A 27740-nucleotide genomic window follows, 5' to 3' on the forward strand; every position below is an offset into this window, starting at 1 on the left:
CCAGGCCATGCTGGCGCCAGGGGTTTCCTCTGCACCAGTCTCCCGAGGTGATATTTTTATTCCCTTTCCCAGTTTCTTGGGAAACTGACACATCTGGCACAGCTGAAGCTCTCAGAGGACTTTGCTGCTTGCCAGGGCCTTTGGGAGTGCCCCGTGGAAGGTAAGGACACGCTGCCCCTTCAACGCAGAGACAAAATAAATAGTCCGTTGAGACAATAGCAGAAATAAATGTTTATATGTGGGTTACTGAGTGGTACAAGAATGTGGGTTAATGCAACCAGTTCCTCAGTGCACACCAACATCCTGCATCTGCAAGCGTGGAAACCACACGGAGAACATCAAACTGAGAAGCAGCTCCTCGGATCTGTAAGGAGCCCATCCTGCTCCAACCTTGGTCGTTGGCCATGACCCTCTGCATTCCCAGCCAGGGAGCCCAGACCAGTGGCCAGGGGCTGGGGTGAGCCCTGGGACACCCTCGGCCACCCGTGGGCAGCAATGGCCATCCCATGCTGGGATGGTGCTGGGGCCCAGGCTGCATCATGGGGTTGCCTTGCCCCACGGCAGAAGAGGGTCCCCAGGCACCCAATGGGCCTTGGGGTGTGCAGTGCCAGAGCCACGGCACAGGGTGGCTTCTAAGGGTGTGAGGGAGGATGCACCTTTCTTTTCAGCAGGTGAGGGGCTGAGGTTTCCCTCGGTGGTGCTGGGGACCACGCTAAATCCATTTACTATCCCTCAGACCCCAGGTGCCATATCCACAAACTGCACTTTGATTCACTGACTGACTGGGATCTGGATGCCCATATCGAGTATGCATATGTGTGTGTATATACTTATGTATGGATGCAACGTTATAGATGTATAATGTCATATGAAGGGTGCTCATATATATGCCAAACTCGGTAAGAGCAAGAGTGACAAAACACACGAAGCCTTTGCTACCAGAGATATGATGGCTGGTACTTAGCTTAGCAAACACTCCTGGGCCTGCAGAAAGCCTGGCCATGCGGTGCAAGCATCGCTATGTTTCCAGGTAAGCATGCCAAATGAGCCTTCTACACAAACACAACCTCACAAGAGCTCCAAAACACTTTGGGGGGCACACTTCACGGCCGCCCTATTCCTTGCTGGAACAGTTACATCACCCCTAAAGCAAATTTCCAACGTTTTCAGCAGAGGTCGAGCTGGGATGGGATTCCCAATGGGGCCGCTTCACCTCCACGGCCCCCAACTTTCTCATGGGCATTCACATATCCCAGCCATGTCTTCCTGCCCCATGCAGAGCTGTTGCAGCCAATGACATCCCAGGTTTTCTTCGCACATTCAGCTTCCAGTAGAATCCCAACTTCAAGAGGGCCGACATCAGCGTTCAGCTGCGAAACACGTGAGGGTATCTGGAAACAGCTGCCAAAGCATGCATGGGAATTAAAGGTCTGGGTCCTTCCGCAGAGAGGCCTGCTTGGATTTGCATTTCTGTGCTGTGAACGGGGGAGGTTAAACGTGCCAGACTTGGTTATGGTGGCACCTCTTCATGAGGACGTGCGGGTGGTGGTAGGGATATCCCGATGCCTCCTGCCCACTCCTGCCATGCCCACACCTTTGGGCAGCTTGAGCCATCCCAGAGGACTCTCCAGCCTCACCCTGCTGCTCCAGCTCCAACTTTCCCAGCCACTTGCTTGAGGGGAGGAAAAAAAGCCACTGCCAACATCACGCTTATGGTCGCCTTCATCTTTCCCCTGCATCCCCTCCCTGCCTGGAAAATGCAGCCCTCTTCCTGCGGTATTTTTATTCATTGCCATAGTGACGGCGGGTAAATATTTGGGTTTGCTGAGGTTTTGATCCAATTCTGTAAACGCTGCAGAGGCTGCGTGGAGCCTCGTGGCCCGAAGTTCAGCAGTCTGAGCGCGGGTGGGTGCAGGCAGTGAGCCCCGCCTGCTGCTCCTCGCACACAGATGCTGCAGGGATCCCCCCAGGGATGGGGCTCAGCTCATTCCACATTCAGGGACTCTCTGGTTCGGGGCCGGATGAGGCCCCGGCTACCTTTTGCATATGCCTTTGCCCCATCGTCAGATGCAATTTCTTCTGGTAGCACTCTGCAGGCTGGATTTGGATTGCTTGTAAAGATGAGGTCTTTTTAGGAGATGGCCTTGTGGACACACGCGCCCTGGGCAGAGAGAAGGAGACAGAAGAGAGAGGCAGGCTACAGAAGCTCAACAGTTTGCTATCTGTTCGAGAAGACGGGGTTTTATTTTTCATATTTCCAACGGCATCTTCGGCTTTGCTGTTTGCTTGCTTTGTGTTCCCTGGAATTTGCTCTCGACGGGTTTCACTCAGCAGCTCTTCTCTCCCCCAGCACGGCTGTCCTCCCTCCTCACACCGGTGCCCCCATTTTGGGTTTGTGCAGAAGTATCGCTGTGGCTTGCCTGCTGCAGAGAAGCGACCGGAGAGAGAAGCAACCACAGCAGCATCCCCGGAGATGGCACCTGAGTATGGCATCAGCCATCAGGGCCACAACACCAGGCTGCACGTGGGCAGCGGGGATGCAGCTGCGGGCTGGAAATGACGAGCTTGGTACGTAGGGTTGCTAAACAGTGCCAGTGTTTTGAACTAGTCAGGGCCTGGAGCATCACCTGGCGCTCCTGTGAGCTGGTCCTCTATGGGAAAGAAAGGAGACGTTGGGCCATCTGAGAGTCCAAAGCACTGGGGCAGGTGTTTAGCAACGTTCCTAAGTGCTCTTGTAGGGTGGCATCATGAAAGCAAAGTGGCTGTAGGAGTAGGTGCTGAGACAGAAGCAATAGGGCTGCCCGTGGTGAGCTGCCTCATGCAGCCTGGCCGCATTGCTACTTGATTAACTCCTGATAAAACTCCGACCGCACAAATCTGGGCAGGGAGTCTTTCTCCATCAGAGCAAAGATCCTCTTCTGGGCCATGTCGAAGCTGCTCGGCGATGGCTCCACCAGGTTCTTCATGGTCACGGCCTTGGTGAAGTGGTCAATGTTCACCTGCGATGGGAGCGCGAGAAGGATGGGAGCCCCGCATTGGTGAGGGGACGGTGGCATCTCCTCATCTGCTCCATCCCACTAAAGGGTCGTGGGGACAGACCTGGCAGGTTCAGCCAGGCAAGGGCTGAGAGTGGCTGCTGAGTCTGCAAACAGGGCACCGGAGCTGCCACGAGCCCCTTGGCCGTGGCACAGCCTGCCCTGCAGCCATCAGCTAGAGGAACCCCCATCCCTCCCAGCACCGTCCCCACCCTGCAGCCACCGACCTCTTTGGGTGCCTCGGTCTGGATGAACTCCTCGTAGATCCTCTTGGCCTTCTCCTCCATCTTCACAGGGGACTTGGTCTTCTTGTAGTCCTCACAGGCCACCCAGAACTCGACGTTCTCCTCGCTGAACTCGGAGCACAGGAAGCTGCGGAAGCTGGCGAGCCCATCTGCAGGGGTCAGGCACGGCTGAGTGCTGGGGCACCCCGAATCCCCACTGCACACCAGGGGGACATCGGCTGTGGGGGGATGTGGTCACGGAGGGGGACTTACAGGGGTTCTGCAGGAGCTTCTCCAGGGAGTCACGCCACTGCAGGACCTCCTCTGGGGATGGTCTGAAGGGGTAAAGAAAGCCTGGGTAGCTCATGCTCATCGTGCAGCAGGTGGTCATTCCTTAAAAATGGGGAGGGATGGAGTGAAGAGCACTGGAGAACTGGGGTGATGGGTCACCAGGATGTCTAATGTTCAGTTTAGGAACAGCAAGGCGGGGTGCCACAGAACTGGGGCAAAAGGAAAGCACTCCCCACCGAGGGACCAGTGCAAGTCAGACAACTCAAGTTGTGATTTTTGAAGTGGAAATGAACATTAGGCCACGTGAAGGGTGACACATGGTGGTGGCAGTGCTGAGAGATAGTAAGAGCACTGGGGCAGCAGCTCGGATGTCCTGACGCCCAGGCTCACGGTGAGGCTGGCCTGGGGGTAACAGTGGGGCTATTGGCTACGTTCAGGACACCATTCTGCTCTTAGATTTAAGTGAACTTTTCTGTTAAAGGCTTATTTTGCCTCCTGATGTGATTCTCAGTCCACCCAGTCCACAAAAGTTGCGTCAAATGGAACGTGTGATCTCAGTGCAAACTGAGTTTTGTGAGCAAGCTGCTCCCCGTGGAGCCACGCTGCCCAGCACCCAAACCCATGCTGCCCAGCACCCAAACCCATGCTCACTTCAGGGCCTTGGCTGGCTTCTCCGGCTTCTCCGGGTAGGGGATGATGAAGTCAATGGCCGAGTCAGGCTTCTGGAGCAGCGTGCCCAACTTGGTCTTAATCTCCTTGGCCCTGCAGGGGTGAGCAGAGGCAGGTCAGGCAAGGGGATGGGAAGGACCACAGAGCTGCTGGGGTGGCACAGCCACACCACCAGGCACCTGGCCTGGTACAGAGCCGTGTCGCTAATTACATGTGAACAAATGAGCCCTAATGCTGTAAAGGAGCCTGTGTGAAGCGTTTCAAGCCAGACGCTCAGAATTAGGCACAGCTCATAAGCTTGATCTCTTTGTTTTGTCCCCATCTGTGGCCGGGATAATCGCATCACCCGTCCTGGCTGCCGTGCAGATGGAATGGGGACGTCTGTGCAGTTTCTATAGCAATAAGCCCAGAGGAAGGGAGCAAGCAGCCTGCCCGTGCATGCTGCATGGTGCCCGCCCCACATCAGCCTGCTCCCATGCACCCACTGTATTGCACGGCTCAGCCCTCAGCAGCACCTAAGGGCTATGTCCCCTTGGCACCACTGCTTCTGCCCCAGCTTAGCTTGGTGCCAGGGCTCAGGTGAGTGGGGGATGTGGGCTGTGCTGGCAGCACGTCACCAGGACCCACATCTAACCCGCAGGCATGGCTGTGTATCAGAGGAGAGAGGGGGACCAGCCATCCATCCCTGTCTGAGCAGGATACCTGCTCACCACCCTGCTATGGGTGCTGACCTGTGCTGCGAGTATGGAAGCGTTCAGCATCACTTCAAGCAGCAGCAGGTGCTCCTCGGATGGCATTCAGCCCTTGCTCAAAACCTCGCCAACAAATTCCCCACCCTGTAACAGTGACTCAGAGCCAACACCTGTGCAGCACAAAGGGTACAAATGAGCACTGATAGCCCTCAGCAGCCCCACCTGAGCTCCCTGCTCTTAGGCTCAGGGCTGTTCTATGGCTTCTCCTCCTGCTGCTCTATTCTCTGGGCAGCCCTAGCCTTGCTCCATCCCTGGGGCTGGCTGTGACACACCGGTGGCTGCCTTGACACGCATCCCAGCTGGTGTGGGGATGGGAGCAAGGACCTCCCCGTCCTGAGGATGTGTCCTCAGCTGTGGGGCCTCATTGGTGTACAGGGGAGCTCCTGAGATGAGGAAGGTTGCCAAAAGGACAGCCAGAAGGGCTGAGAGCTCACAGGCGTGTGGGAGGGCAGAGTTATTTAAAAGACACCATCCTGGAGTGCTCAAGGAGATGTGTCACCAGTTTTCAAGCAGGCCTTCGGGAAGACTAAACAGCGGGGTTGGAAAGGCAGCGATAAGCAAACAGGCATCCTTCACAAACCCCAGAGTGAGAGGAATGGAGAGACCGTGAACTGTGGAAGGTTGCGTGTGAAAACACGTGGGAGCAAGCCAAGAAAGAGTCTGAGGAGCAGCTTCCAAAAGGCATTAGGAGAAAATATGGACTCTGTCAAACGCGTGGAGATGCGGGCCAGGAGAGCCTCAAAGTTAGAAAACAAAACAAGGAGCTCAAAGGCGTTTAAAGCTGCAGCTGAAGGGCTGCGGCTCTTGGTTTGCTTCCAGGCAGGAAAGCTGCTGGGGCTGTTTGTGCAGGGGAAGCTTTCTCTGGGCAGGGTCTGCTTGATGTCCTGACGGGTTGGAGAGGCCGGGGAGCGAGCAGCCACCCAGGAGCCTCTGTGGCATGGCGGGGTTATGTCCCCACGATGGCTGGTGTGGGATGTAACGTCCCCTCTGAGGAGACGGACCCTGGGGGTTGCTGGGGAGCTGTGCGGATGCACGGCCGGTGCTGCTCAGAATGTCAGCAGCAGCTGGAGCAGCCGGCTGTGGTGGACGCATGGACAAATATGGAATGTTAGAGAGGAGGCAGTGCGGTGCTGGCTGCTGGAGCAGCCTCCAGATGAGCCTCTCGGCTCCTTGCAGAGGCCAGCAAGCGTGTGCTGGAGGGGGAGAGGATCAGGAAGGACCGGTCCTGCGGTCCAGCAGGTCTTCAGCAGGTCCTTCCCCATAGGCGCTGCAGGAGAGGTCACTCCACGGCGTACAGCATGGGAAAGGTAAGAGGTGGCGCATGGGGAGCCTCGTGAGGGTGAGGGAATGTGGGCTGAGGTCTTACGGGAGGTGAGCAGGGTCTCTGGAGCCCGAAGGAACACGGGTGGAGCCTCACGCAGCAGCTCCTCTTCCAGCAGCACCTACAGAGAGCCCCTGGCTCCCCACACCTCCGGAAGCCTTTTGCAACGCACCGGAGCCCGAAGCGGAGGCGCCTGCCCCAAAATGCTCCTGCGGTGTGGAAGCAGCCAGCCTGTGCCACGAGCATCACCAGCAGGCGGAGGTGGGACAGCAAGAGGAGGCGAACAGCACTGTGTATAGAGCTGAGCCTCGTGACAGGGCTCGGGGCTGCGGTCATCGGGTGCTGAGGAGAACACGGTCGGCCAAAAAAGGATTTTGAGGCGCTTTGGAGCTAGAGTTGGTTTTGGTGCAGAGTGACAACAGCTTTTCTGCTTTCCACGCCATGCTTTGCAAACGTTACTGTTGCAACCCTGAGACCCGCAGGAGAGCGCAGCAGCCGCCTTGTGCGGGGGTTGCACAGCCCCATAGCTCTGAGCAGTGAAACCCCACTGTGGGGGCTTGCCAGCAGCCTCCCCAGGCACCTTGATGCATGCTCAGCCTGCTCCTGCACCAACTAGGCTGCCCTAGGGCTTCCTGGGAGCAGCAGCTCCCTGTTCCCTGGTAGGGCAGGTGGGGAGGCAGGGCTGGATGCTGGTCCTTTGCTCCACAAGCACAGGCGGAGATACAGCATGGGAGAACAGAAGGGTCGAGGGGTGGTTTTGGGGGCACTGCAGCCTTGCCAAGCAGAGAGGTTTCCAAACCAGAGTTCAGGACCACATCACCGCTCACCCTCCAGCTCCAGGCTACCCACAGCTGGAGCGGCCCCATCCCTCCCAGTCCAGAAGCAACACAGAACCAGCTGCTCTCACCTCTCCAGGCACGTGTGCGGCAGCGCGGCGAGTCCTTTGCACATCTTGGCACGCTGCTCTGTCCTCAGCTGCAAGAAAAGGGTGTGCGGTGGCTGCGACTCGATCTGCAGCCCAGCTCCCCTTCCGACAGCTATATAGTGCAGTCAGCTGGACCCCTGCCAGCCCCCAGCGCCGTCCCGACGCAGCTGGCCCGGCCGCCCTGCAGTCTTGTTTTTCCCTTCTCCAGGCTCACATGGGGAAATGCGTGTGCTTGGGGTGAGAGTAGGGGATGGCAGCACCGGGGCTGAGCTGCAGGCTGCAGAGCTTGGAGAAACCTGCAAGGCTTCCTCTTGTTGGTGTACCGGGCTCTGGTGCAGTGTTTAGAGGAGGTGCGTAGTAACGCTGCTTGCGAGCGAGCTTTTGTCCTACTAGAATACCACCTGTATGAAAATGGAGTGCTTAGGAGAAGGGTTTGCCTTTGAAACAAACACTGTGGTTAATGTCAAAGCCTCCGCTTTCAGCAGTGGTTATCAGCACGTGAGTGATAGGTAACGTTTGCTCCAGAACAAGTTGTAAGCGTAAAAAAAAGTAAATGTTTTAATGTTAACAAGTGGTTTGGTTTTTATGATGGGGATGCTTTGATAAGGCTCAGGTGGTTTTCTACCTTGACTTTTATGTGGAGGTTGTTTTCCCACCCCTTTGCAGAGGAGCAGAGCAAACACCAGAGCCTGGAGCTGCCTGCAGAGTGGGGAATGGATCCTGAGCAGGGACTCAGCTCCTGTGCTCTGCGGTGTGACAGCACTTCTCTCGGGTTGAGAAAGCTCACTTTGCTCCTCTGAAACTGGAAACCGTGGAGCCAATGCCTGCCTATGGCGTGAGTCCTTCCCAGCCTCAGCCAGGCACGGTGGAGAGGCAGCCCTATGGAGTGAGGCTGAGGGGCTGATTCTGGGGGTCAGCCTGGCTGCGGGTGGCCCAGCACCGAACCCATGGCTCCAAAGCTGCCCCTACACCTGCTGCAGATGCCTCTCGTTCTGAGCAGAGCAATGTGTGCCCACCCATGCGTAGCACCGAGGATGACCCGCTCTGATTTCAGCCCCACGTTAGTTTGGCATCATCTGTAAGGAGATGCGAGGAGAGCCAGGCAACTCCTTGTGCTTTAACAGCGCTTAAAGTGGCAAGGGTGAATGTAACTGCCCCGGATGGATTTCAGCTCACCCCAGGATGTGCTTTTTGCCCCCCGGCTGCGTCAGAGCTGTGCCCCTCTTTATCCCTGGAGCAGAGCTTGGCCGTGTTCCAGCCCACCTCCTGCTGCTGTGCAGCAAGCCGGCGTCTGCAATTCAGCGTGCGAGTGCGGGAGCCTAAAGCTGGGAGCCTGCTAGGAACAGGCAGGGCCATCTCTGCCTGCGTGGGGAGCTGGGCTTAGCAATTACCGGTTTGCGGTGGCAGCGGAGCGAGAGCAAGGACGGCTGGGGTGGTTGAGAGCATCGGGCGCTCTCTCAGCCTCTGCCTGAGCTGTTACTGGCACCGGGGGTGCTACAGCCCGGGGCTGCGGGGAGTGCCAGGCTCTGCCGCCTGCCTGCAGGTGCCGTTGTCACCCAGCGGGGCCGCCAGGAGCGGGACGGGCGCGGGGGTACGGCGGTTCTCACAGCTCCCCACCCGGGAGGGCAGCAGGGCCATGAGAGCCGCACGGGAAGCCGTGCGCCCGGCTGCGGAGCCGCGGGGACAGCAGTTGTTTTTTCCTCATTAATCTCCAGCAACGAAGCCAGCATCGGTTCTCCCGGGGGAGCCGGGATCTGTGGGAGCAGGCGGCCCTCGTGGACGCCGTCCAGCAGGCGCCGAGCAACCCTCTCGCGTGCGGTCCGTCCGGCTGCGGCGCAGCTCCCACCGTGCCAACGGAGGGGATCGCGGGGGCTCTGAGCACTCAGGGCTGCCCCTGCACACCTATTCCCCCACGTCGTGCCTGGTCCTCCGCCTCTTTCAGCCCCAGCTGGGCGAGGAAGGGCTGGGGAGGCGCTGCGCCGTGCCTCTCTGAGCCGAGCAAAAACAAGGGCTGCACAGAAATAGCCGCTGTTTTTCCCCCGGACCTTTGTCTAGGAATAAATGTTTGTTTTGTCCGTTTCGAGGCTTCGGAGAGCTAAGCAAACATTTCCTCAAAGGCATACGCAGACCTTCTTCTTCCCACGACAGCTTCGTTTCTTTAAGAGCCCTTTTGGGAGAGCCTTTTGGAGCCCCGAGTGCCCCCTGAGGACCACGTCCTATGTACACAGCTACCGGCATCCTCAGAGAGCAGCGTGGGCTCGCGCCTCCAAACTGCCCACTCGAAAGCCCCGTGGAATCTCCCACCGCACCGCAGCTATTCTGGTTTCTGTTATTTCGAGCCTCTATTTTCCTTTCTAACCGCTTGCCTTTTATAGAACGCAGCCTCGTTGCTTTGCAGCTTCCTGGTTCCCACTGGAACTTTCTGAAAGTTAGCATCCTATTGAGCGACATTGACTTCTGGGTGGACAGATGGCTGCAGTTCTCACCCAAGCCACTCACTGGCAACCCTTCTGAGCCTTCCTTCTGGCACTGGCCATTTTCTAAAGCTATGCATTCTAAAAATGTGCTTAAAAATCACTTTTTCCCCTACAAAGCCCAGTGCTTTGGGACAATCGTGTGGCCCCAAAGGAGCGGTGCTGGTGCGAGCCTTTTCACAGCAGATGCCGATATGAGTCAACTCCTTAAGCTTTCCTATGATGGCTGTCATAAAACCCGCTCGTGTCATGCCCCACCAGGCTCTCTGGAGAGCTTTTTGCTTCTCAAACTGCCAACGATTTATGTTCATGCCTTTTCCTCCAGCCCTCTCGGGCTGCCCTTTACCTGCGACTTCCCAGAGTTTGCATTCTTTATTTTCACTCTCTTGTGCGTATGCAATTCTTGCATCTTCACGGGTGCCGTCATTCCAAGTGTTCACCTGCTCTCCCCTACTGGGACACATCCCCTTCTGATGACAGCTCTGAGCTCTGGGATGCCTTCACACCGGTGTAACCCAGCGTTGCACGTCTGAGCAGCCTTCACACTGCATAAGCCTCAAACCCTTCCAGGTGTGCGTGTGCTATTCCTGATGTGCCCACCTTGCGTGGCCCTTTTTACACGAAGAATTACTCTACAGATCTCCCTTTGGCTCTCTCCGGGTCAGTCTCCCTGGATTACTGCTCGGTGGCACCACGTCTCCGAGGTAGCAGCTCGGTGATGTGAACGCTTGTGCAGGAGGACAGAGACCAGGCACCCATCTCTTCTCCCCATCCGAGTCACTGACACAGGGACCACGGGGAGGTCGAAGAAGAGAAAACCCTGGAAAGCCACCGGGCCCGCAGCCAGCCGGGAGCGCAGGAGTCACGTAAAGCTCCCAGCTGCGGAGCCACCACGGTCCTTGACCCTGCAGGAGGCCTGAGAATGGCTGTGGCGCACGGGCTGGGATGCAAGGGGGTCCTGGGCAGCCCAATAGGCCTGCCTCCTTTGCCACGTAGCAGAGCATGAGGACATGGGTGCTCTGCAGCTGCTGGGATCGTAGCCATGTGAAGGGCGCTGGTGCCTGGGGACAGCTGTGCCCCAACCACATGCCCAATGTGTTTCCTAAGGTGGCACCGGGAGATGCTGGCAACATGCAGGTGGAAGGCAGAATTCCAACACAGCTGGCTCAGGCCATCACAGGGTTTTATTCGAGGTCTCAGTTCAAGGAATTGTTTCAATCATAAGACGCTTACCCGGATTTGCACCCCAGCTCCCAATTATCCACGCAAACCCCCCCACTATTATCCCATACATTCATCCTCAGCCCAGAAAAGCATCTGGAAGGTCAGCCAACTTGTTGCCCACGCCTTTAGCTCTATGTGCCCGGCTGCGGCGCTGCCTTTCCCCGCTGATGGATGGCTTTGTTCTCCAGCACCTCCACCTTCTCCCCACTCGGCTGCAGCACGCTGGCCACCATTGCCCTTGCCACCGTTTCCACGGGTACTGAGTAAGCAGTGGGGAAGAACAGGGAGCTGAATCTCAGAACCTTCTGCATGATCCACTCGGTAGGGCGGCACTCCTGGCGCGCACACAGCAGCATCCTGCAAGGCAAAGAGGCCAAGTGGGTCAGGCTGCAGAGCCCAGCTCAGCTGGAAAACCTGCACCGGGCCCCAGTGGCTTCTGCAGGGTCCTGCAGCTTCAACTGATGTCTCCCAGCCTCAAAAGCACGGCTTTGGGAAGGGCTGTAGGAAATGGCTGGGCTTGCTGCTTAGAGCAAAGGGGAAGAGGTGCAGGCAGGAGCTGTGTTTGACCCTGGGGGCTCTCTTCACTTCCTCCCCAACCCTCCCCTAACGTACCCTGCCCACGGCCCCAGCTCCGAGCCCTGCCCTGGCTCTGTGTCCCCTCGGCTACTCACGCTGGCCGAAGAATGGTGCAGCGGTCAAAGCCCACAGCCTCAACCAGTTTCTCCACTTCTCCCTGTCACAGTGGGAACAAAACAAGCCAAGGATGATCACAGGCACCTTGTCTCCTACCCTGCGAATCAGGGAGAAGGAAGAGCTGAGCTGCGGGCAGGACACAGTGCATCCTGCATCCCAGCCCAGGACCCCCAGTGCACAGCACAGCCACAGGACACGGCCGTAGCACTGGGGCTGAGCGGCACGGATTTAGCTCCCAGGCTCCTACAGTGTGGCAAAGGTAAAGTGAACACACAAAGGAAAGCTGCTGAGTTGGTGGTAGGGAAAAATATGGACACAAAAAGGGCGAAGCAGCAGACCTGCTCAGAGGTAGGTGGCCAAAGAGCGGCAGTGGCTGACCCTTCCCCACCTGCCCAGCCGCAGTCCCAGCAGCCTCTGGAGGGCTCTGAGCACATATGCTCAGTCTTGCATCACCTCCGTATCAGCCAACATGCAGGTATTGGCCAACGCACAGCTGGTGTGTGCTCGTGAGCCGTGAGTAATCCTCCAGATAACTCAGGAGAGGAGGGTTGCAGAAGGAAGGGCACAGGGCACCCAAACTGGCAGGAGCCTGGTACGCGTGGCCGTGGGTAAAGGTCACTCCTCTCCCAGCAGGACAAAGCCAGGGCCGCTGGAGAGGGGTTTCTTGGAGGGCAGGGAAGGGAGATCCGGAGCTGACCCTGCTCAAAATGCAAAGCGTTTTGCCGAGATGCCAATCGCCAAAGCAGAGGGCAGGGCAGGGACCTAAACGGGGCAAATGGACGGGTCAGCAGAGAGCCCAGAAATTCACTAACAAGCAAACCAAAACCCAGCTGCAGACAGACAGCTCTAGGAAGCTCTCTAGGAAAGGAGTGTCAGCGCCGGACAGCCAAACAGCAGTCGGCAGCGCTCCCTTGTAGCCACGGCGCTAACTGCAGCAGCAGCACGCACGGCGGGCAGAGCAGGGCATCGGGGGGTGGCAACGGGACGCAGCCCAGCCCGGCCACCGCCGGTGACACGCACTGCAGGCAGGAGCAAGTCCTGCAAGAGTGGCTGGTGCTCAGTAGTGTAAGGATGCTGAGCGCCTGCTGTCTGCCCTTTAGGACGCACGCTGCTGCGCTGCCAGCCCATCACCCGGGCTCTCCGTTCCCCGGCACCAGGAGAGCCCTGGGGTCACCGGACCCCCCCGCAGCCTCAGCCCCAGCTTCATTCCCACGTGTCCCCACATCTCCGTGCCCAGCAGCACGCCCAGCTTCCCGCCTCACCTTCACCCGCAGGTACAGGAAGCTGCTGTTCTCGTTTGCATGCTGGGAGGACTGCAGGACGAAGTGCTTGCAGCCCCCCGCCCGCGCCAGCTCGGCTGCCTTCGCCACGTAGTCTCGGTCCACGCGGACGAAGCCATCCTAGGGCAGGGCAGGCAGCGGGGTCAGCGACTTGGCACCGAGCGGCACCCCGGGCCCGAGCAGCTCGCTGGGTGCGGTGATGCCCAGTGACCACCCCCCCGCCACCGGGCAGTGCCACTCACCGCACCCGCCTTGCTCCGGGTGGTACCCAGGCAGCAGAAGCCCACGTCGTGGCCGCGGAAGGCATCGGCGTGCTCAGCCAGCCGCTCAAAGTCCACCACCGCCTGCTCCTGGGGGAGGCAGGTGCGTCAGGACGGCACCTCGAGCACGGGCCCCTCCACCCCCGGCCCGCACCGCACCACGGCCACGCCGCTCCCCTCGGGCAGGCTCAGCTGCCGCCGCCCGATCACCGTCACCCTGCTGAAGGGCCGCTGCGCGCACAGCTCCCGCAGCAGCACCCGGCCCGTCTCCCCCGAGGCTCCCAGCACGAAGCAGGAACCTCCGCCGCCCGGTGCCGCCATGCTTAGGGGAGGTGTCGCTCTGCAGGCTGCGCTGCTGCTGCTGCTACTGCTGCTGCTGCTTTCCCCGCCTGCCCCGGCGCTCCGCCCTGCTGCGATGGCTGCTGCGGAGCCAGGCCCTGAGCAGGCTTGCGAAGTGTCACCGGGATGATGAGGGACAGTTCGTCATGCCAGCGGGGGTGGCAGCTGAACGTCCGCTGCCTCAGCCCGTGCTGCCCCTATGCTGGGGTCAGCGCAGTGAGAACAGCCCTGCTCTGTGCACCCAGAGGGAGGTCACAGCAGGGGTACTCGGGGCGGTTTATGACCTGTCGAGCCTCAGAGGCCTCGGGGCAGAGCTGTGTGAGGCAGCCGTGTCCCAGGCGCAGGCAGTGAGTCACCCCCAGGTGCTGCCTCCAGCTCAGTGGTGATGCCAGCCCCAACCAGCCGTGCCTTTCCGGGCACAGGCAGCTTCCCAGGGCCGTGGGGCGCCCGGTCCCGTTTGTCCTGATTCCTGGGGAGGGAGGCGTGCAGTCTGACCAGCTGCTTTTGGGATCAGCCCAGCAATTTTCCATCCTGCTGAGCTCTCTCCTTGGTGAGGAGCGAGCCCGGATCCCTGCAGCACGTGCCACATGAGGGACGTGACGTGTCTCACCAGCGTCACCCGGATAATGGCCAGCATCCCGCTCAGCCTGCCGGTCACTGCCTACACCCCATCCAACACGCTGCACCCCACCACCACAGGCTGGCCCGGTGCTGGGCTGCCCGCATTGCCTGCAGCATGGATGCACGGTGCCGGCGCAACGCAGCATTCGACAGCACGGCCCAGCCTGCTGCCTGCTGCCCCGACTGGATGGCAGCGCTGCCCGACTCCCTGCCTCTCTCCCGCCTCTCCATCCCCGGCACGCACGACTCCCTCAGCCTGTTTGGCGGCCGGCGCCTGCGTTGCCAGAGCTGGGGCCTGGAGGCCCAGCTGGCGGCCGGCGTGCGCTTCCTGGACGTGCGCTGCAAGCTGGAGAGGGGCGAGCTGCGCGTCTACCACCTGTGTGCCTTCCAGCGGGTCAGCCTGCGGGGCGTCCTGCGTCGCACCCTGCGCTTCCTCCGCGCCCACCCCGGCGAGGCCGTGCTGATGCGCATCAAGGAGGAGCTGCCCATCTTCCCGCGGCCCCGCTTCGCCGCACGGCTCCAGCGCTGCCTGCTGGAGGAGAGCCGGGGCCGGCTGTGGTGCCGGGAGGAGGTGCCCACGCTGGGCCAGGTGCGGGGCAAGATCGTGGTGCTGGAGGCGCTGGAGAGGGAGGTGCTGGGCATCCCCTACGAGCGGCTGAGCATCAGCGATGCGTGGAACGTGCTCTCGTTGGAGAGGAAATGGGCACGAGCGCAGCGGCACCTGGACGCAGCAGCCAGCGGGGACCCCGCCACCATGCACCTCACCTTCTGCTCCGGCAACGGGCTCTTCACCTGCCCCGAGGACGTGGCCCGATTCGTCAACCCTCAGTGCTACCAGCACCTGCAGCGCTGCTCGGGGCAGCCGGTGTGCTGGGGAGTGGTCATTTTGGACTTCCCCGGGGCAGGCCTGCTGCAGCTCATCATTGAGAGCAACGCCCCAGGGACACGTGGAGGTGTGCCAGAGGCCCCCAGCACCCCTCAGACAGCCCAGCGGCAGCGGGGACGAACGCTGCAGGCGGCACCGCTGGGGCCAGTGTCCCCCGTGCTGCGGGCAGCCTCACGTGTCAGCCGACAGACATCGATGCAGAAGGGTGCCCGGAGATCCCGCGCGGCACTGAGACACCTCTATGTGACATCCGTGTGACAGCGGTGGGGCCGGCAGTCAGAGGTGAGCGGCCCTGAGCTGCCCCTGTGCGAGGCATCCCTCCAGGAGCCAGGTATGGTGTTGGTGAGGTGGGGGCGATCCCCAGCGTGGGTCCAGGCCAGCACAGTCCCTGTCGGAGCTGGGGATAGAATCAATCACAGATCCGTTTGAGTTGGAAGGGACCATCTGGCCTGCAGTGAACAGGGGCACCCACAGCTCCATCGGGTGCTCAGGGCCCCATCCATCCCGACCTCGTCTGTCTTCATGGATGAGGCACACACCGCCTCTCTGGGCAACCCGTGCCACTGCCTCACCATCCTTATCGAAATAAACTTCTTCCTTATATCCAAACTCATTTCCTCTCTTTTAGTTTGAAACCATTTCCCCTCGTGCCGTCACTGCAGAGCCTGCTAACGAGCCTGTCCACTTCTGGGACAGGGGATGGGATGGAGTGGGAAGGTCCCGTTCTTAAATGCATCCAGAAAAGGGCAACGGAGCTGTGAGGGGGCTGAAGCACGAGGCTTATTAGGAAACATTGCTTCTCAGAAAGAGTGGTTGGGCACTGGCATAGGCTGCCCGGGGAGGTGGTGGGGTCACCATCCCTGGAGGCGTTCAAAAGCCATGGAGGTATGGCACTGAGCGAGGGATGTGTTCAGTGGGCATGCTGGGGGTGGGTTGGGGTTGGGTTAAATGATTCCGTGGTTCTACGATAAACCACAGATGTGGGAAGCCAGAACATGGAGAAGGAGGAATTGATTTCAAAGTGACAGCAAAATACCGGGGCCACCCTTGCCCCCGTTATTTTAGGTGGAGCTCTTTTCTTTGCAGAGTCTCGCACCGAAAGACAGGACTTTGAGAGAGGAACCAACCAACCCTGAGACAAGCAGCAGGACCAGAAGGCAGGAAAGGCATCTCCTCAGCTCTGCACCCAGAAGGCAGTGAGGAGAAGGGCGCTTTCCAGGGAGCTCAGGAGCAGAAAAGTAACCCAGGTGCCAGGGCTGAAAGCATCAAAGCACTGCTGGCACTGAACACGAGAGGGCAGGAAGCACGAGGCAGGGCGCTCGCCTGAGGCTGGAAGGAGAGGAAAGCTCAGCCCTGAGCTGCCAAAAGGTGAAGAATGAACACGCTCAAGGATGCTTCTGCGCGCAGGAAAATGGAGCTGGCCTTACTGCGTGGCCAGGGCTGCCTCCGGATTTCCTGGCAGGAGGATGGGACATTGTTTGCTCCGTGGCGATGGGACCGACCCGAGGCAGGGCTCTCACGGCTGAGTGCGTTCATCCGCTTGTCTGCATGGCTCTTTGCAGAGCCGCATGGCTGCAGAGCCAGATCTGCTGGGGAGAGAGCTGGACGGGCTGCACAGAGCCAGAGCGAGGGGAAGGAAAGAGGCAGAGGGGGGCAAAAACGTGCCATGGGGATGGGCAGCAGAATCCGCCTCTGGGCTTGGCTTGCCCTCTTGAAATAGGAAGACTGCATTAAAGCATTTAACCAGACCGTTGCTGTAGCACTGGTGATGTCTGGGGGACACACGGCAACGCCGTGAGGGCAATGAGTAGGGCTGGGTGGGACAGGATGCCCCGGGCTGCACTCACCCTGATAGGCAGGGCCACTTGTTTACTGCTCGCTACACCAGCACTGAGATAAGTTTTCATTATCTCCACCCCCACCATCCTGTTTGGCAAATCGTTACCCATGCCAGGCACGTGCTGCTGCAGCCAGGCAACAGGGGCCGGCCCCAGGGGTGAACAGATGGCAGCGATGCCATATGTCTCTGTCCCCATTGCAGGGTGAAGGCACAAGGCTGAGATCTCCAGGCTCAGAGAAATGGCTCTGAAGGGCATCAATAGGGCAAGGGGGACATGGTGTGGTGGGCAGGGACCCCAAACACCCCCCACCCCACACACACCTCCTCACCTTGCAGGCAGGGTTGTTCCACCAGGGGCGTGCCTGGGATGTTTGGGAGCATCCCCATCCTGGCTCAGCAAATCAGTGCCACCATCTCACCATGCCCTGGTTGCGGTGATATTTGAGTAAACACGTCTTCCTGCGGCCAGACTGTTATCACTTCCAGATTCTGAGAAAGACTGTGCTGTGTGCCACACTGCAGGGGCACCGAGGCGAGATGCACTCGGAGGCGCCTCCCAGCTCGGGACCACTTTGGGGACAAAAAGCCCCCGTTGGTGGCACTGTGGAGGGGGACCCATCCCCAGTCCATGCCCAGGAGGTGCCTTCAAAGCATCCTGGCTCAGTGCAGGGCCTGGAAATGGGGTGGCATGGGGGGAGAGGGGGGGCGGTGGGAGCAGGGCTGCATCCTTTGGGGGTACCCCATGTCTCCATGCCCCGGGGGCTGCAGGAGGTGCCCAGGAAGGTGCCTGCGGTATCGCCAGCGGCAGCTGCTCCAGACAGGCTGCGTCAGGGTGAGTTGGTTCCTCTGCGGTTTGCAGGGAACATTGCAAAAGGAGAGGGCTGTACAACACAGGGATAGTGCCTCTGCCAAAAACAAGAGCAGCGTGCACGGCGAGGGGCTCTTCCCAAGTGGCAGGGGAGCACCCCACTCAGCCTCGCAACGCCGGAGGAGCCTGCAGGATCCCTGTGAGGACCACGTGCCCCGCAGCATGCCAATGCCTGCCCAGGAGCTGGCCTTGGAAGATACCAGCAAGGCAAAACAGGTTTATTGCCGGGATTGTCCAGCTCCCAGGAGAGCTGCAGAACTGATTGCAATCCTCATTCCCCTGTGTCACTTGTACCCATGTCCTCTGCAATGTAAAGCGTCGCCCCTGCGTTCAAGGCTGTGTCCTTCCCCTCGCAGCGGCGGTCTCCAGTTCTCAGCCAGCTCACTTCTGCTTATACAGCAACACCAGAGGCTGTTTGTAGTGACAAAAATAAAGGTGAGAATATTTCTTTTCTATTGTTCTGCCCTGCTGTGCCCCGTGCCAGGCAGAAGTGAAACCAGCAGGGGCACTGCCCATTTTCCTCCTGCCCTCCCCTGGGGCCGAGCATCCAGCAACACCCCTCTGACTGTCCTCGTGCAGCAGCAGCTTCGTCCCTCTCAGGGGACCGTGGCTTCCCGAGGTGTCCCCCTGCCCAGCAGCCACCCTACAGCCTCTCTGCCCACTGGGATGTCACTCCCTGCCCCTACGCTTTCTGCACGGGAGCTGGCAAAGCGAATGCTGCCGGCTTACTGCAGGCACAGAAAGAGGAAGAATTGCGGTAGAGCGTTTTGCAAGGGTGATGACCAAGGACGGGAACCGAATTTCGTTTACATTGGCCAAGCAGAAATTCCCTATAATGAGTTATGGATTTTGCGGATGGGTTCCTCCTTTTGTGTTGTGTGAGTCCCACTGGAGCACCGTTTATTTCTCTGGAAGTGGAACATGCATGTGACCCGTAGGGCTCCTGCCTTGGCTTTAGCTGGAAGTGAGCGGAGCGATTCCCTGCCAAAATGATATTACGTAGAAGTAGAATACGCGTAAAAATAGATATATGGTGATGCTGTACACAATGGGCACCTTCCTGGAGCATTGCTAGAAGTTTATAAAGGACACTTAATGGGGGGAGGTTCCCCCGCCCTGTGCTTGGACCTTTCTCATAGAGATTTTAAAAAGGCAGAAACAGGAAAATACATTGTGTAACTAATTGATCTTGAGTAGTATACGGCAATCCACAGCCCGCACAGGATCCGGGAGCCACGCACCTTGGTCCCACTCTGCCTGGTGCAGGTCCACCTCATCCTGTTCCGTCCTCTCTCGGTTGCTGCCGCAGACATGGTGAGTTGGAGGGCTCTGGGTGGCCGCACAGCAGCCTGGCCCCTCGCTGGGGTTTCAGCCTCCAGCTGGCAGCGGGCTCCTGGAAGTGGGGAGCGCAGCGGGGCAGGATGCGGGCTGACAGCGGGGCTGGGTCAGGAGGGGAAGAGACTGAGGGGAGGGAGCGATGCTCTGTGGCTTGCAGGAAGTGTGAGCAGAGCTGCCTGCCCAGAGCGAGGGCCAGGCACAGCGGGCACCCTGCAGCACCGGCGTGGTAGGTCTGCCTGCTGCTTCCTGCGGGGACAGCTGGGGTCTGCTCGGGTAGGGGGCAGGGAGAGTTGCGGGTGGGTACCCTGCAGCTGGCAAGGATGCATGCTCATGCCCCTCTCTCTGGCACGCAGGGCACCCCTGTGGGACAGCACTGCGCTCGGAGGATGTGGGCTCTCAGCTCTTGTGGCGTCTGCTGCCTGGGCATCGCTGCCTTCACATGTGGTAAGGTGCCCACAGTGACCCCGAGGGAACGGGAAACCAGAGAAGGGCAGCGGAGTTATTCTGGGGACCCTGCAGACACGTGGCTTCGGTGCCTGTAGGATATTTCCTTTGCACATCGGCACTGCATGGGGCAAGGAATGTGCTCTGTCCTAGAAATCCTGTGCGGTCTGGGTCGGTTTACGAAAGAGCTTTCGCAAATCAGCAGAAGAGCAGAGGCAAAATTAGAAGCGTCAGGAGGAGACCGAGATTGAGGTCTGCAAGGAAAACAAGAATACAAACGCACCTTGAGTGCTGCGAGCACCGTGCCCAGCTGCACAGGGCAGGAGGCATGGGGGCTGCCAGGGTTGCTAATGGAACCCAGGTGGGGCTCAGCTCAGCTGGGTGGGGAGAGGTGAGACAAGGCTGAGCACGTGGGGCTGTAGGAGCTGGAAGAGTGAGGTAGGAGTGTGTCTGTGTGGCAGGTAGGCTGTAGATGTGCTCCCTGGTCTTTCCTGGGGTTTGGTCCCTCTTGGGATTCTTAGGGGAGGTGGTGGGAGCCAGTGGTTGTCCTGAGCTCGTGCCTGGGGAGCCCTAGGATGTGAGGAGCTGGGCTGCTTTTGGAGAGCACATTTTTCTTGGTTTTGTTTTACAAAATGGGTAGTTGGATCTTCTACAAGGAAAACCAGACAAGTTGTAGGGATTTTGCATAGGAAAATGTATAATAACTGGCCTAGCTAGAGCCCTAGTTAGACTTGTCAAGCCCTGTATTTGCATTTAATCTGCAGTTTCCAGACCTTTGCCTTCATAATATATAAGATGTGCTCTCCCATGACGGGGTTCTCCCATGACTTTGTTCCCCGCCTTGCTTTGGGGCTGCTTTCTGCAGCTGTGGGCATACCTGCTTCTAGGGAGAAGGGAAGAAGCTTTATTTTTGTGGCAAAAAAAGACTTCTCGATTACATCAAGTTGTGCAGTGAAACAGAAGCGGTATTTCATCAAAGTGCCTTCCGCTTCTGGACGTGGGTTCCAGTCAATCTGGGCTTTGCCTTCCCCGGTGGGCACGGCCAGGGCATGAACTGCTTTCTGCAAGGCTGTGTTTTGCAATGCAGAGTTCTGCAGCTCTTTGGGCCAGCTCTGGATCAGGGATGCAGTACGGCACGAGGACGCTTTTGGGTACGGGGGCACACTTGGGCTTCTTTCTCGTGCAAAACTGACCCTCCTGTAGAACTGTAAATTAAATAAAGAAGGGAAAACAAACAACTAAGCAACAAAACCACACATGTAGAACAATTTAGGTTTGTAGAAGAAAATGCGTTTTAAGGAACTCTTTGGGAGGTCTTTATGGGGAGGGGAGCCCCAGCTCTTTCCCACCTTCCTCCTTTCTCTGCTGCCCCTCTGCCTCACCATGACTCGTTCTGCCACGCCGGATCCTTACACATCTCCATGTACCCTCTTCGAACTCTGTTCTCTTCCACGCTTCCCCCACTTTTTCCCTGGGGTTGCTGGTGGCTCATGGCCCTGGTGCCAGCCACAGGTCCCCACCGACCCTGTCCCCAGCCCTGCACTGTCTTCCTGCAGCGATCCCAGACCACATCCTCTCCCGCAGGCGTGGTGATGCAGGTGGGGGCCTGGACGTACAACTACAGTGAGAAGGACTATGAGTGGGACGAGGCCAGGGCATACTGCAAGACGTTCTTCACCGACCTGGTGGCCATCCAGAACAAGGAGGAGATCGAGTACCTCAATCGCACCCTGCCCTATCATAACAAATACTACTGGATTGGCATCCGCAAGCAGAAAGGTACCTGGACCTGGGTGGGCACCAACAAGACACTGACGAAGGAGGCAACCAACTGGGCCGCTAGGGAGCCCAACAACCGCGGGTCCAACCAGGACTGCGTGGAGATCTACATCAAGCGGCCGTCAGAGGCAGGCAAGTGGAACGATGAGCCTTGTACAAAGAAGAAGAAGGCACTGTGCTACAAGGGTGAGTGTTGAGAACACGGGGAGGGCTGGGAGCAGGGCAGAGTGCCCCTTGATGATGGTCAATGTGCGCAGCCTCCTGCCAGCCCCTGCTCTGTGGTCTGCACGGTGACTGTGTGGAGGTCATCCAGAGCTACAAGTGTGAGTGCCACCCCGGCTTCGAAGGGGACAACTGTGAGAACGGTGAGTACCCAGCAGGCTCTGCTTGGGGCTGAGGTGCTTGTCATGGATGGGGCTTGGGGCTGCGTATCCCAAAAAGACCCAGCAGAGCGCACGGGTCCGTCGTGCTGCTGACAGGCTGTGGCCACATCTCTCGCAGCCGTGCAGTGCCCCATACTCGAGCCTAGAGGAGCGTCCATGAACTGCAGCCATCCCTTTGGAGACTTCAGATACAACTCCACCTGCACCTTCCGGTGCCCGGAGGGGTTTGAACGGCGAGGTGCGGACGAGCTGCAGTGCTTGGATGATCGGCAGTGGTCAGCGGAGACCCCCACGTGCATAGGTAGGGACTGCCATGGACTGGGGCTCTGGAGTGTGTGGCACTGATGCTCAGCATCGCTCCCACAGTGGGTTCTGGTGTGTAGATGCAGCAAACCCTTGCGACTTCCCGCACGCTGATGCTTGCTCCCTGTTTGTGTTGGGGCACAACTGGTGTCCTGGTACCTCGGTTGTCCTAGAGGCACTGACTGCTCCTTGAGAAGGTGCTGGGCTCTTCAGAAGGACTCGAAGAAGAGGAACAGGAGCTGTCACACGGCTGGGGGAAGGGTGGCTGGGTTGGGCAGCAGGACAAGAGATGGTGAGATGGGGAGGAACAGGGCAGGAAGGAAACCACTGTGGGGAGAAAGCCACAAAAGAACTGAGCTGTGGTGTGTTTTGCAGAGAAAGTCTTCCTGTTGGCATCTTGAGGGCTTGTAGCTGCCCTGCTGGTGTCCCAGAGGCACTGAGCTGTTTTGGGTTGGGGTTTGTGTGGAGCTCTTGCTCTGTACAACTGGTCTATGCGTGCGTACAAGGAGGTGACAAGTCGAGACCTGAAGCGGGTACAGGACACAGAGGGGTATCTCCTGTATGGAGAGCCCCAGCAGTATATGCACTTTTAGAACTAGCAGATTGCCTTGCACTTAGCGCTGCCAATGAGGCAGTCGTAGGTATATTGGTGGCCCAGGGATTTGTGCAGCTAAGGGAGCAGGCACCAAGGGCTGATGTGATGTCAGTTTTGTGGAAGTCCCCCCATGCACCATCCAGCAAGTTGTCCTGACCTTTCCCGCTCCTGGCTTTCCCACATCTGGTTTTCCAGAGAACGGCTCTGTTTTTTCCTGCTTGATGTATGATAAATTTTTCTTTTCTGCAAAAAAAAAATGCCTGACTTGGTTGCCAATGCTGATAACAGAGCTGTGCTAGAGAGCGTTGCCAATTGGGTTTACTCCAACACCAAGCACAGGCTCCAGCTGTGGCAGGGCTGGACATGCCCTGGGCACTACAGGGACGTGGGAGAGGCTGTGGTGCACAGCTCAGGGGGCCTGGTCAGAGCCCCTCTCTCACTGCAAAGATAGAGCCAGTGTGCCTGGGTGCTGGGTTGGGAGGTGGGCCTCCTGTAGGGAAACAGGCTCAGTGTAAGGTGCCCATGGTCTTTTGCCATGGGGCTGTGACCCAGAGAGTGCCAGGGATAAACCAGGTCCTGGTACAGCAGCAACTGCTTCTCAGGTGGAGCACAAATCACTGTACCAACGGTGCTACCACTGTGTCCAAGGAAGTGAGGCTTGCCATCTGGTATTGAGGTAAGAAAGGAAGATCAAAGACATGCCACCTCAAATTCGGGTTTATTAGGTTGGGATTAAGCACTAATCCCTGTATTCAGTTCCACCCAAATCCTATCCTAAGACCTGTTCTCTTGCAGCTGTCACCTGCCCAGTGCTCAGCGCTCCAGAGCACGGAGAGCTGAACTGCTCCCACCTCCATGGGAACTTCACCTTCAACTCCACGTGTGACTTCTCCTGCCAGCCAGGGTTTGAGCTCACAGGACCACAGAGCCGTGAGTGCACAGCTGTGGGGAACTGGACTGGAGAAATTCCACGATGCAAAGGTAGAGCTGCTGGTAAAGATGTCACTGGCCTGAGATTGGCCTTGGGATGTTCTCTGCTGCATTAATCCTCTCATCCCAACAGCTGAGCCTTGCAGTTCCCTGGCTCCTGCTTAAGGTGTGCTTCTTTTACTTTTCAGCCATCAGCTGCCCAGTGCTCAGTGCTCCAGAGCATGGAGAGCTGAACTGCTCCCACCTCCATGGGAGCTTCACCTTCAACTCCACGTGTGACTTCTCCTGCCAGCCAGGCTTTGAGCTCGTGGGGTCACAGAGTCGTGAATGCACGGCCACGGGGAACTGGACTGGGGACACCTCACGATGCAAAGGTAGAGCTGCTGTTAGAGCTTTGGGATGACACTAGGATGTTCTTCAGCCTCTTGGTCCCAACAGTTCAACCCCGCAGTAACCCAGCTCCTGTTCGAAGTGTGCCTCTTTCCCCTGCAGCTGTCACCTGCCCGGTGCTCAGCGCTCCAGAGCACGGAGAGCTGAACTGCTCCCACCTCCATGGGAACTTCACCTTCAACTCCACGTGTGACTTCTCCTGCCAGCCAGGGTTTGAGCTCACGGGGCCACAGAGCCGTGAGTGCACAGCCATGGGGAACTGGACTGGGGACACCACACAGTGCAAAGGTAGAGCTGCTAGTAAAGGTGCTACTGGCCTGAGAACAGCCCTGGGATGCTCTCTGCTGCATTAGCCTTCTCATCCCAACAGCTGAGCCTTGCAGCTCCCTGGCTCCTGCTTAAGGTGTGCTTCTTTTACTTTTCAGCCATCAGCTGCTCAGTGCTGAGAGCTCCAGAGCATGGAGAGCTGAACTGCTCCCACCTCCATGGAAACTTCACCTTTGGCTCCACGTGTAACCTTTCCTGCCAGCCAGGGTTTGAGCTCCTGGGGCCGCAGAGCCGTGAATGCATGCCTACAAGAGCCTGGACTGGGGAAACCTCACGATGCAAAGGTAGAGCTGCTGCTGGAGCTCATAGTGTCACTAACATTACCTGCCTGTGCTGTCCTCAGCCTCTGCCAGTTGTCACCTCAGCAGCCCCAACACCACACGCACACTCCTGCCATCCTGTCCCAGTAGTGAAAATCCTCTGTCCACAACAACCACCTCAAAGAGTTGGCACTGACAGCCCTGCAGAGCAAGGGACTGGGTCTGCCAACACCTCCCTGTCCGGGCATTAACACTCCTTGAGACCAGGACACCATTCCCTGCACCTAGCAGGCAGCCAGAATCGACCCAGAACTTCTGGGTGCCCCATCTCCAGACGTGGACATGTGCTCCTGCCAGCATGGACAGGATCTGCCCTGACACCTGCTCTCCTTGCAGCTGTCACCTGCCCGGTGCTCAGTGCTCCGAAGCATGGAGAGCTGAACTGCTCCCACCTCCATGGGAACTTCACCTTCAACTCCACGTGTGACTTCTCCTGCCAGCCAGGGTTTGAGCTCACAGGACCACAGAGCCGTGAGTGCACAGCTGTGGGGACCTGGAGCAAGGACACTCCACGATGCAAAGGTAGAGCTGCTGCTAGAGTTTGGGGTGTCACTGCTACGGGGATGGCATTGGGATGTTCTTCATCCTCTTGGTCCCAACATTTCAACCCCACAGTAACCGGGCTCCTGCTTAAGGTATGCTGCTTTTTCCTGTAGCCGTCACCTGCCCGGTGCTCAGCGCTCCAGAGCATGGAGAGCTGAACTGCTCCCACCTCCATGAGAACTTCACCTTTGGCTCCACGTGTGACTTCTCCTGCCAGCCAGGCTTTGAGCTCTTGGGGTCACAGAGTCGTGAATGCACGGCCACCAGGACTTGGACCAGGGAGAGCCCACAGTGCAAAGGTAGAGCTGCTGGTAAAAGGGCCATTTGCCTGGAGTTCACCTTGGGATGTTCTTGGGCCTCTCATCCCAAGGATGAAGCCTCACAGTTCCCTGGCTCCTACTTGAGGTGTGCTTCTTTTCCTTTTCAGCCATCAGCTGCTCATTGCTCAGTGCTCCAGAGCACGGAGAGTTGAGCTGCTTCCACCTCTATGAGAACTTCACCTTTGGCTCCGTCTGTGACTTTTCCTGCCAGCCAGGGTTTGAGCTGATCGGGCCACAGAGCCGTGAGTGCACAGCCACTGGAACCTGGACTGGGAACACCTCGCAGTGCCAAGGTAGAGCTGTGGTGGTCACATCTGCCCCTGGACTCTGTACTCTGATGAAGAGTCGCCCCTTCCTCAGGATCTGTCCCCAGTCTCCCTCTGTGAGATAGAGGAGCTGAGCCACGTGTGCTCAAGCGGCGCAAGTGGAATGGAGCTGTGCAAGGATGCAGTAATGGAGCCCCCCATGGCTGCCTTTATCCTGATGCTTTCTGCCACCCCAGTAGGGCTATGCACAGTGGATATGTAGCACCATGAGGAGGCAGACCCTCTGAAATCTCCAGCTCTTCTGAGAACTGCCAGGACAGTGCCCACTGCTCTGTGCTAGCAGATTGCTCTCCCCAGGATCCCTTTTCCCTCAGCACCCCAGCTTGTGGCAGCTCATCCCCAGGCTCTCTAGCCCCTGTGCCCTCATTCCACTGCCAACAAATCTGTCTCATCAGTGTCGCTGGTGTGTTCTACCTGCAGCCGTCAGCTGTCCAGTGCTGGATGTCCCCAGCCACGGCCACCTCAGCTGCTCTAATCTGCACGGGAACTTCACGTTCAACTCCACTTGCACCTTTTCCTGCAAGGAAGGATTTATCCGGGTGGGAGCGGAGATGCTCAGGTGTGCAGCCACGGGGAACTGGACCAGGCATCCCCCAGTCTGTGAAGGTATGGTGGGGCTGTGCTTCCCAGCCTCCTACAGTATATCTCGAGGATGGAGGAGGCACCCAGCAGCTCTGTCTCTGTGGAATCCCTCTGATAACAAGCTGTTTGTGGGTCTCTTTCAGAGGATTCTGCCTTTTTGAAACAAGTTCTGGTTTACACCAGCACCAGTGCTCTGGCAGCAGCCGGCCTTGTGCTCTCTGGAACGCTCATTGTCTTGCTTGTCAAGCAGCTCAGCAACAGAGGTACCAAAACACCTGCAGCCAATGGGCGCTTTGTGGCTAGGGACTCTCAGCCCAGGTGGTTACAGGGCCCCAAGGACAGCGGGTTGATCAAAAGAGTTTAGAGATGTGACTGTCTCAGTCCACGTCCTACGTGCTGTGGGTTGGCCCTGGGTCCCACTGAGACCACCAGCTATAACTTGGGGGCAGAGCCAGAAAAACACCACCACTGTTGAAGGGGCAAAAGGCGATTACCCCGGCGTGAGATGGGATGGGGTCGCGTGACAGATTCGTTTCGGTTTGTCAAATCCTCCTGCTGCCTCTCCAGCCCTTCACTAAAAAGATCTGACTCTTTCTTTTGTATCTGCGCTCCCTTTGGACACTTTATCACCACCCTCAGAGGAGAAGAAGAAGCTCCTGAGCCCCACCAGGTAAGATTTGTGCTCAGCAGGAGCGTCTCTATCTGCAGACAGGGGGATATCACTGTGGACACCTCCCTGCTACCATCACCTCTGTCTGCATGTGTGAGGCTGCCCTTCCAGCAGCAGTAGCACAGCTGGGGGTTGGTGAGGCTGTGCCAGCTGGTGTGCTTCAAAATACAAGGATTCTGTGGCCTCTGCAGGGTGCAGCCCCTGGGGGGGAAATGGCTAAGGCTCAGAGTGCTTTCCCTATGCAAGCATGATGCTTCCTATGTCTTTTTGCCCCCCAAGCTGACGCTCTTGATGTTTCTTTCCCAGTGACCTCGGGGCACCAGGCATCTTCACCAATGCAGCCTACGACTCCACCTTGTAAAGGTGAATGCACGTGCAGCGCTCGGGGCACGTTGGAAGCTGTGTGTGCAAAATCAGGGAGGGTAAGCCCAGCCACCTCCCTTGTGTCGCTTCTCCCATCTCACTGCAGGCGAAGCGGACCAGGAGCGCTGTCCCCACCACCACCGAGCCCTGACGGTACTTCGCTTTGCCCTGCTGGCCTGAAGCTGAGCCCAGCGGCCGGGACTGCAGAGCTCCGCGCTCACCCCAGCCTATACCCACGCGTGGGGCAAGGCCTCTGAAGAGCAGCAGGGGCGTGGAAAAAACGGACTGTAGCCCCCTCCCTTCCCCGGCTTGCTGCTGGGGCCGGGCCCGTGCCAACCGGCTCTCAATAAACGCCTGTAACCTCGACCGAGGTCCGCGTGTGCTCTATGGGAGGCGGTCACCGCGTGGGGGCGGAGCGCGACGGG

The 27740-nt window shown here is 58.3% G+C and overlaps 4 protein-coding genes and 2 long non-coding RNA genes across 22 annotated transcripts; 3 read left to right on the forward strand and 3 right to left on the reverse strand.

Moving 5' to 3' along the window:
• Positions 1-218: 218 nt before the first annotated feature.
• On the reverse strand, positions 219-7307 carry RGS5 (regulator of G-protein signaling 5). Its single transcript, XM_001233313.7, has 5 exons — positions 7200-7307; positions 4202-4312; positions 3533-3594; positions 3263-3429; positions 219-2999 (listed from the first exon to the last, which is right to left on the reverse strand). The coding sequence occupies exons 1-5, from the start codon at positions 7241-7243 to the stop codon at positions 2838-2840; spliced, it is 546 nt and encodes a 181-aa protein (XP_001233314.1). The 5' UTR covers positions 7244-7307; the 3' UTR covers positions 219-2837.
• On the forward strand, positions 5132-7785 carry LOC121111356. The gene is made up of 2 exons (XR_005861842.2): positions 5132-6278; positions 6408-7785. It is a non-coding gene; the product is annotated as an uncharacterized LOC121111356 (long non-coding RNA).
• Positions 7786-10857: 3072 nt separating this feature from the next.
• On the reverse strand, positions 10858-13490 carry HTATIP2 (HIV-1 Tat interactive protein 2). 2 transcript variants are annotated; one of them, XM_422206.8, is made up of 5 exons: positions 13308-13490; positions 13131-13238; positions 12871-13008; positions 11587-11648; positions 10858-11272 (listed from the first exon to the last, which is right to left on the reverse strand). In XM_422206.8, the coding sequence occupies exons 1-5, from the start codon at positions 13467-13469 to the stop codon at positions 11047-11049; spliced, it is 696 nt and encodes a 231-aa protein (XP_422206.1). In that variant the 5' UTR covers positions 13470-13490; the 3' UTR covers positions 10858-11046. The 2 variants fall into 2 exon arrangements, with proteins under 2 accessions (XP_422206.1, XP_015145883.2); XM_015290397.4 differs by lacking the exon at positions 11587-11648.
• LOC101751271 (1-phosphatidylinositol phosphodiesterase-like) lies at positions 13400-16742 on the forward strand. Of its 4 annotated transcripts, none has more exons than XR_001467726.4 (2): positions 13400-15325; positions 16060-16742. XR_001467726.4 is itself a non-coding variant. In XM_015290395.4 (2 exons), the coding sequence occupies exon 1, from the start codon at positions 14224-14226 to the stop codon at positions 15250-15252; it is 1029 nt and encodes a 342-aa protein (XP_015145881.2). In that variant the 5' UTR covers positions 13400-14223; the 3' UTR covers positions 15253-15276; positions 16060-16742. The 4 variants fall into 4 exon arrangements, 2 of the variants coding, with proteins under 2 accessions (XP_015145881.2, XP_004943190.2); XR_212726.5 differs by having other exon boundaries at positions 16081-16742; XM_015290395.4 differs by having other exon boundaries at positions 13400-15276.
• LOC121111355 lies at positions 16450-19107 on the reverse strand. Its single transcript, XR_005861840.2, has 3 exons — positions 18944-19107; positions 17164-18113; positions 16450-16580 (listed from the first exon to the last, which is right to left on the reverse strand). It is a non-coding gene; the product is annotated as an uncharacterized LOC121111355 (long non-coding RNA).
• SELP (selectin P) lies at positions 18991-27681 on the forward strand. 13 transcript variants are annotated; one of them, XM_040704792.2, is made up of 17 exons: positions 18991-19266; positions 19394-19484; positions 21041-21449; positions 21521-21628; positions 21765-21947; positions 23340-23525; positions 23663-23848; positions 23967-24152; positions 24290-24475; positions 24848-25033; positions 25168-25353; positions 25482-25667; positions 26121-26306; positions 26426-26545; positions 26922-26952; positions 27259-27315; positions 27422-27681. In XM_040704792.2, the coding sequence occupies exons 1-16, from the start codon at positions 19124-19126 to the stop codon at positions 27311-27313; spliced, it is 2628 nt and encodes an 875-aa protein (XP_040560726.1). In that variant the 5' UTR covers positions 18991-19123; the 3' UTR covers positions 27314-27315; positions 27422-27681. The 13 variants fall into 13 exon arrangements, with proteins under 13 accessions (XP_040560726.1, XP_046800954.1, XP_422207.5 ...); XM_046944998.1 differs by having other exon boundaries at positions 18991-19016; XM_422207.8 differs by having other exon boundaries at positions 18991-19016; positions 21069-21449.
• The last annotated feature ends 59 nt before the right edge of the window (positions 27682-27740 follow it).

The sequence above is a fragment of the Gallus gallus genome, chromosome 8 (assembly GCF_016699485.2).
Source record: "Gallus gallus isolate bGalGal1 chromosome 8, bGalGal1.mat.broiler.GRCg7b, whole genome shotgun sequence".
Taxonomy (NCBI): Eukaryota; Metazoa; Chordata; class Aves; order Galliformes; family Phasianidae; genus Gallus; species Gallus gallus.

Coding starts and splice junctions, on each gene's coding strand:
- RGS5 (XM_001233313.7), bottom strand. CDS start 7,243: ATGTGCAAAGGACTCGCCGCGCTGCCGCACACGTGCCTGGAGAG. Junction 4,313..7,199: donor CCGCACACGTGCCTGGAGAG/GTGAGAGCAGCT, acceptor TCACCCCTGCAG/GGCCAAGGAGATTAAGACCA. Junction 3,000..3,262: donor AGACCGAGGCACCCAAAGAG/GTCGGTGGCTGC, acceptor CTCCCATCGCAG/GTGAACATTGACCACTTCAC.
- HTATIP2 (XM_015290397.4), bottom strand. CDS start 13,469: ATGGCGGCACCGGGCGGCGGAGGTTCCTGCTTCGTGCTGGGAGCCTCG. Junction 13,009..13,130: donor CCCGGAGCAAGGCGGGTGCG/GTGAGTGGCACT, acceptor GCCCTGCCCTAG/GATGGCTTCGTCCGCGTGGA. Junction 11,273..12,870: donor TCCTGTACCTGCGGGTGAAG/GTGAGGCGGGAA, acceptor TTTGCCTTGCAG/GATGCTGCTGTGTGCGCGCC.
- LOC101751271 (XM_015290395.4), top strand. CDS start 14,224: ATGGATGCACGGTGCCGGCGCAACGCAGCATTCGACAGCACGGCCCAG.
- SELP (XM_040704794.2), top strand. CDS start 19,014: ATGGTGAGTTGGAGGGCTCTGGGTGGCCGCACAGCAGCCTGGCCCCTC. Junction 21,450..21,520: donor GAAGGCACTGTGCTACAAGG/GTGAGTGTTGAG, acceptor CAATGTGCGCAG/CCTCCTGCCAGCCCCTGCTC. Junction 23,849..23,966: donor GGACACCTCACGATGCAAAG/GTAGAGCTGCTG, acceptor TTTCCCCTGCAG/CTGTCACCTGCCCGGTGCTC.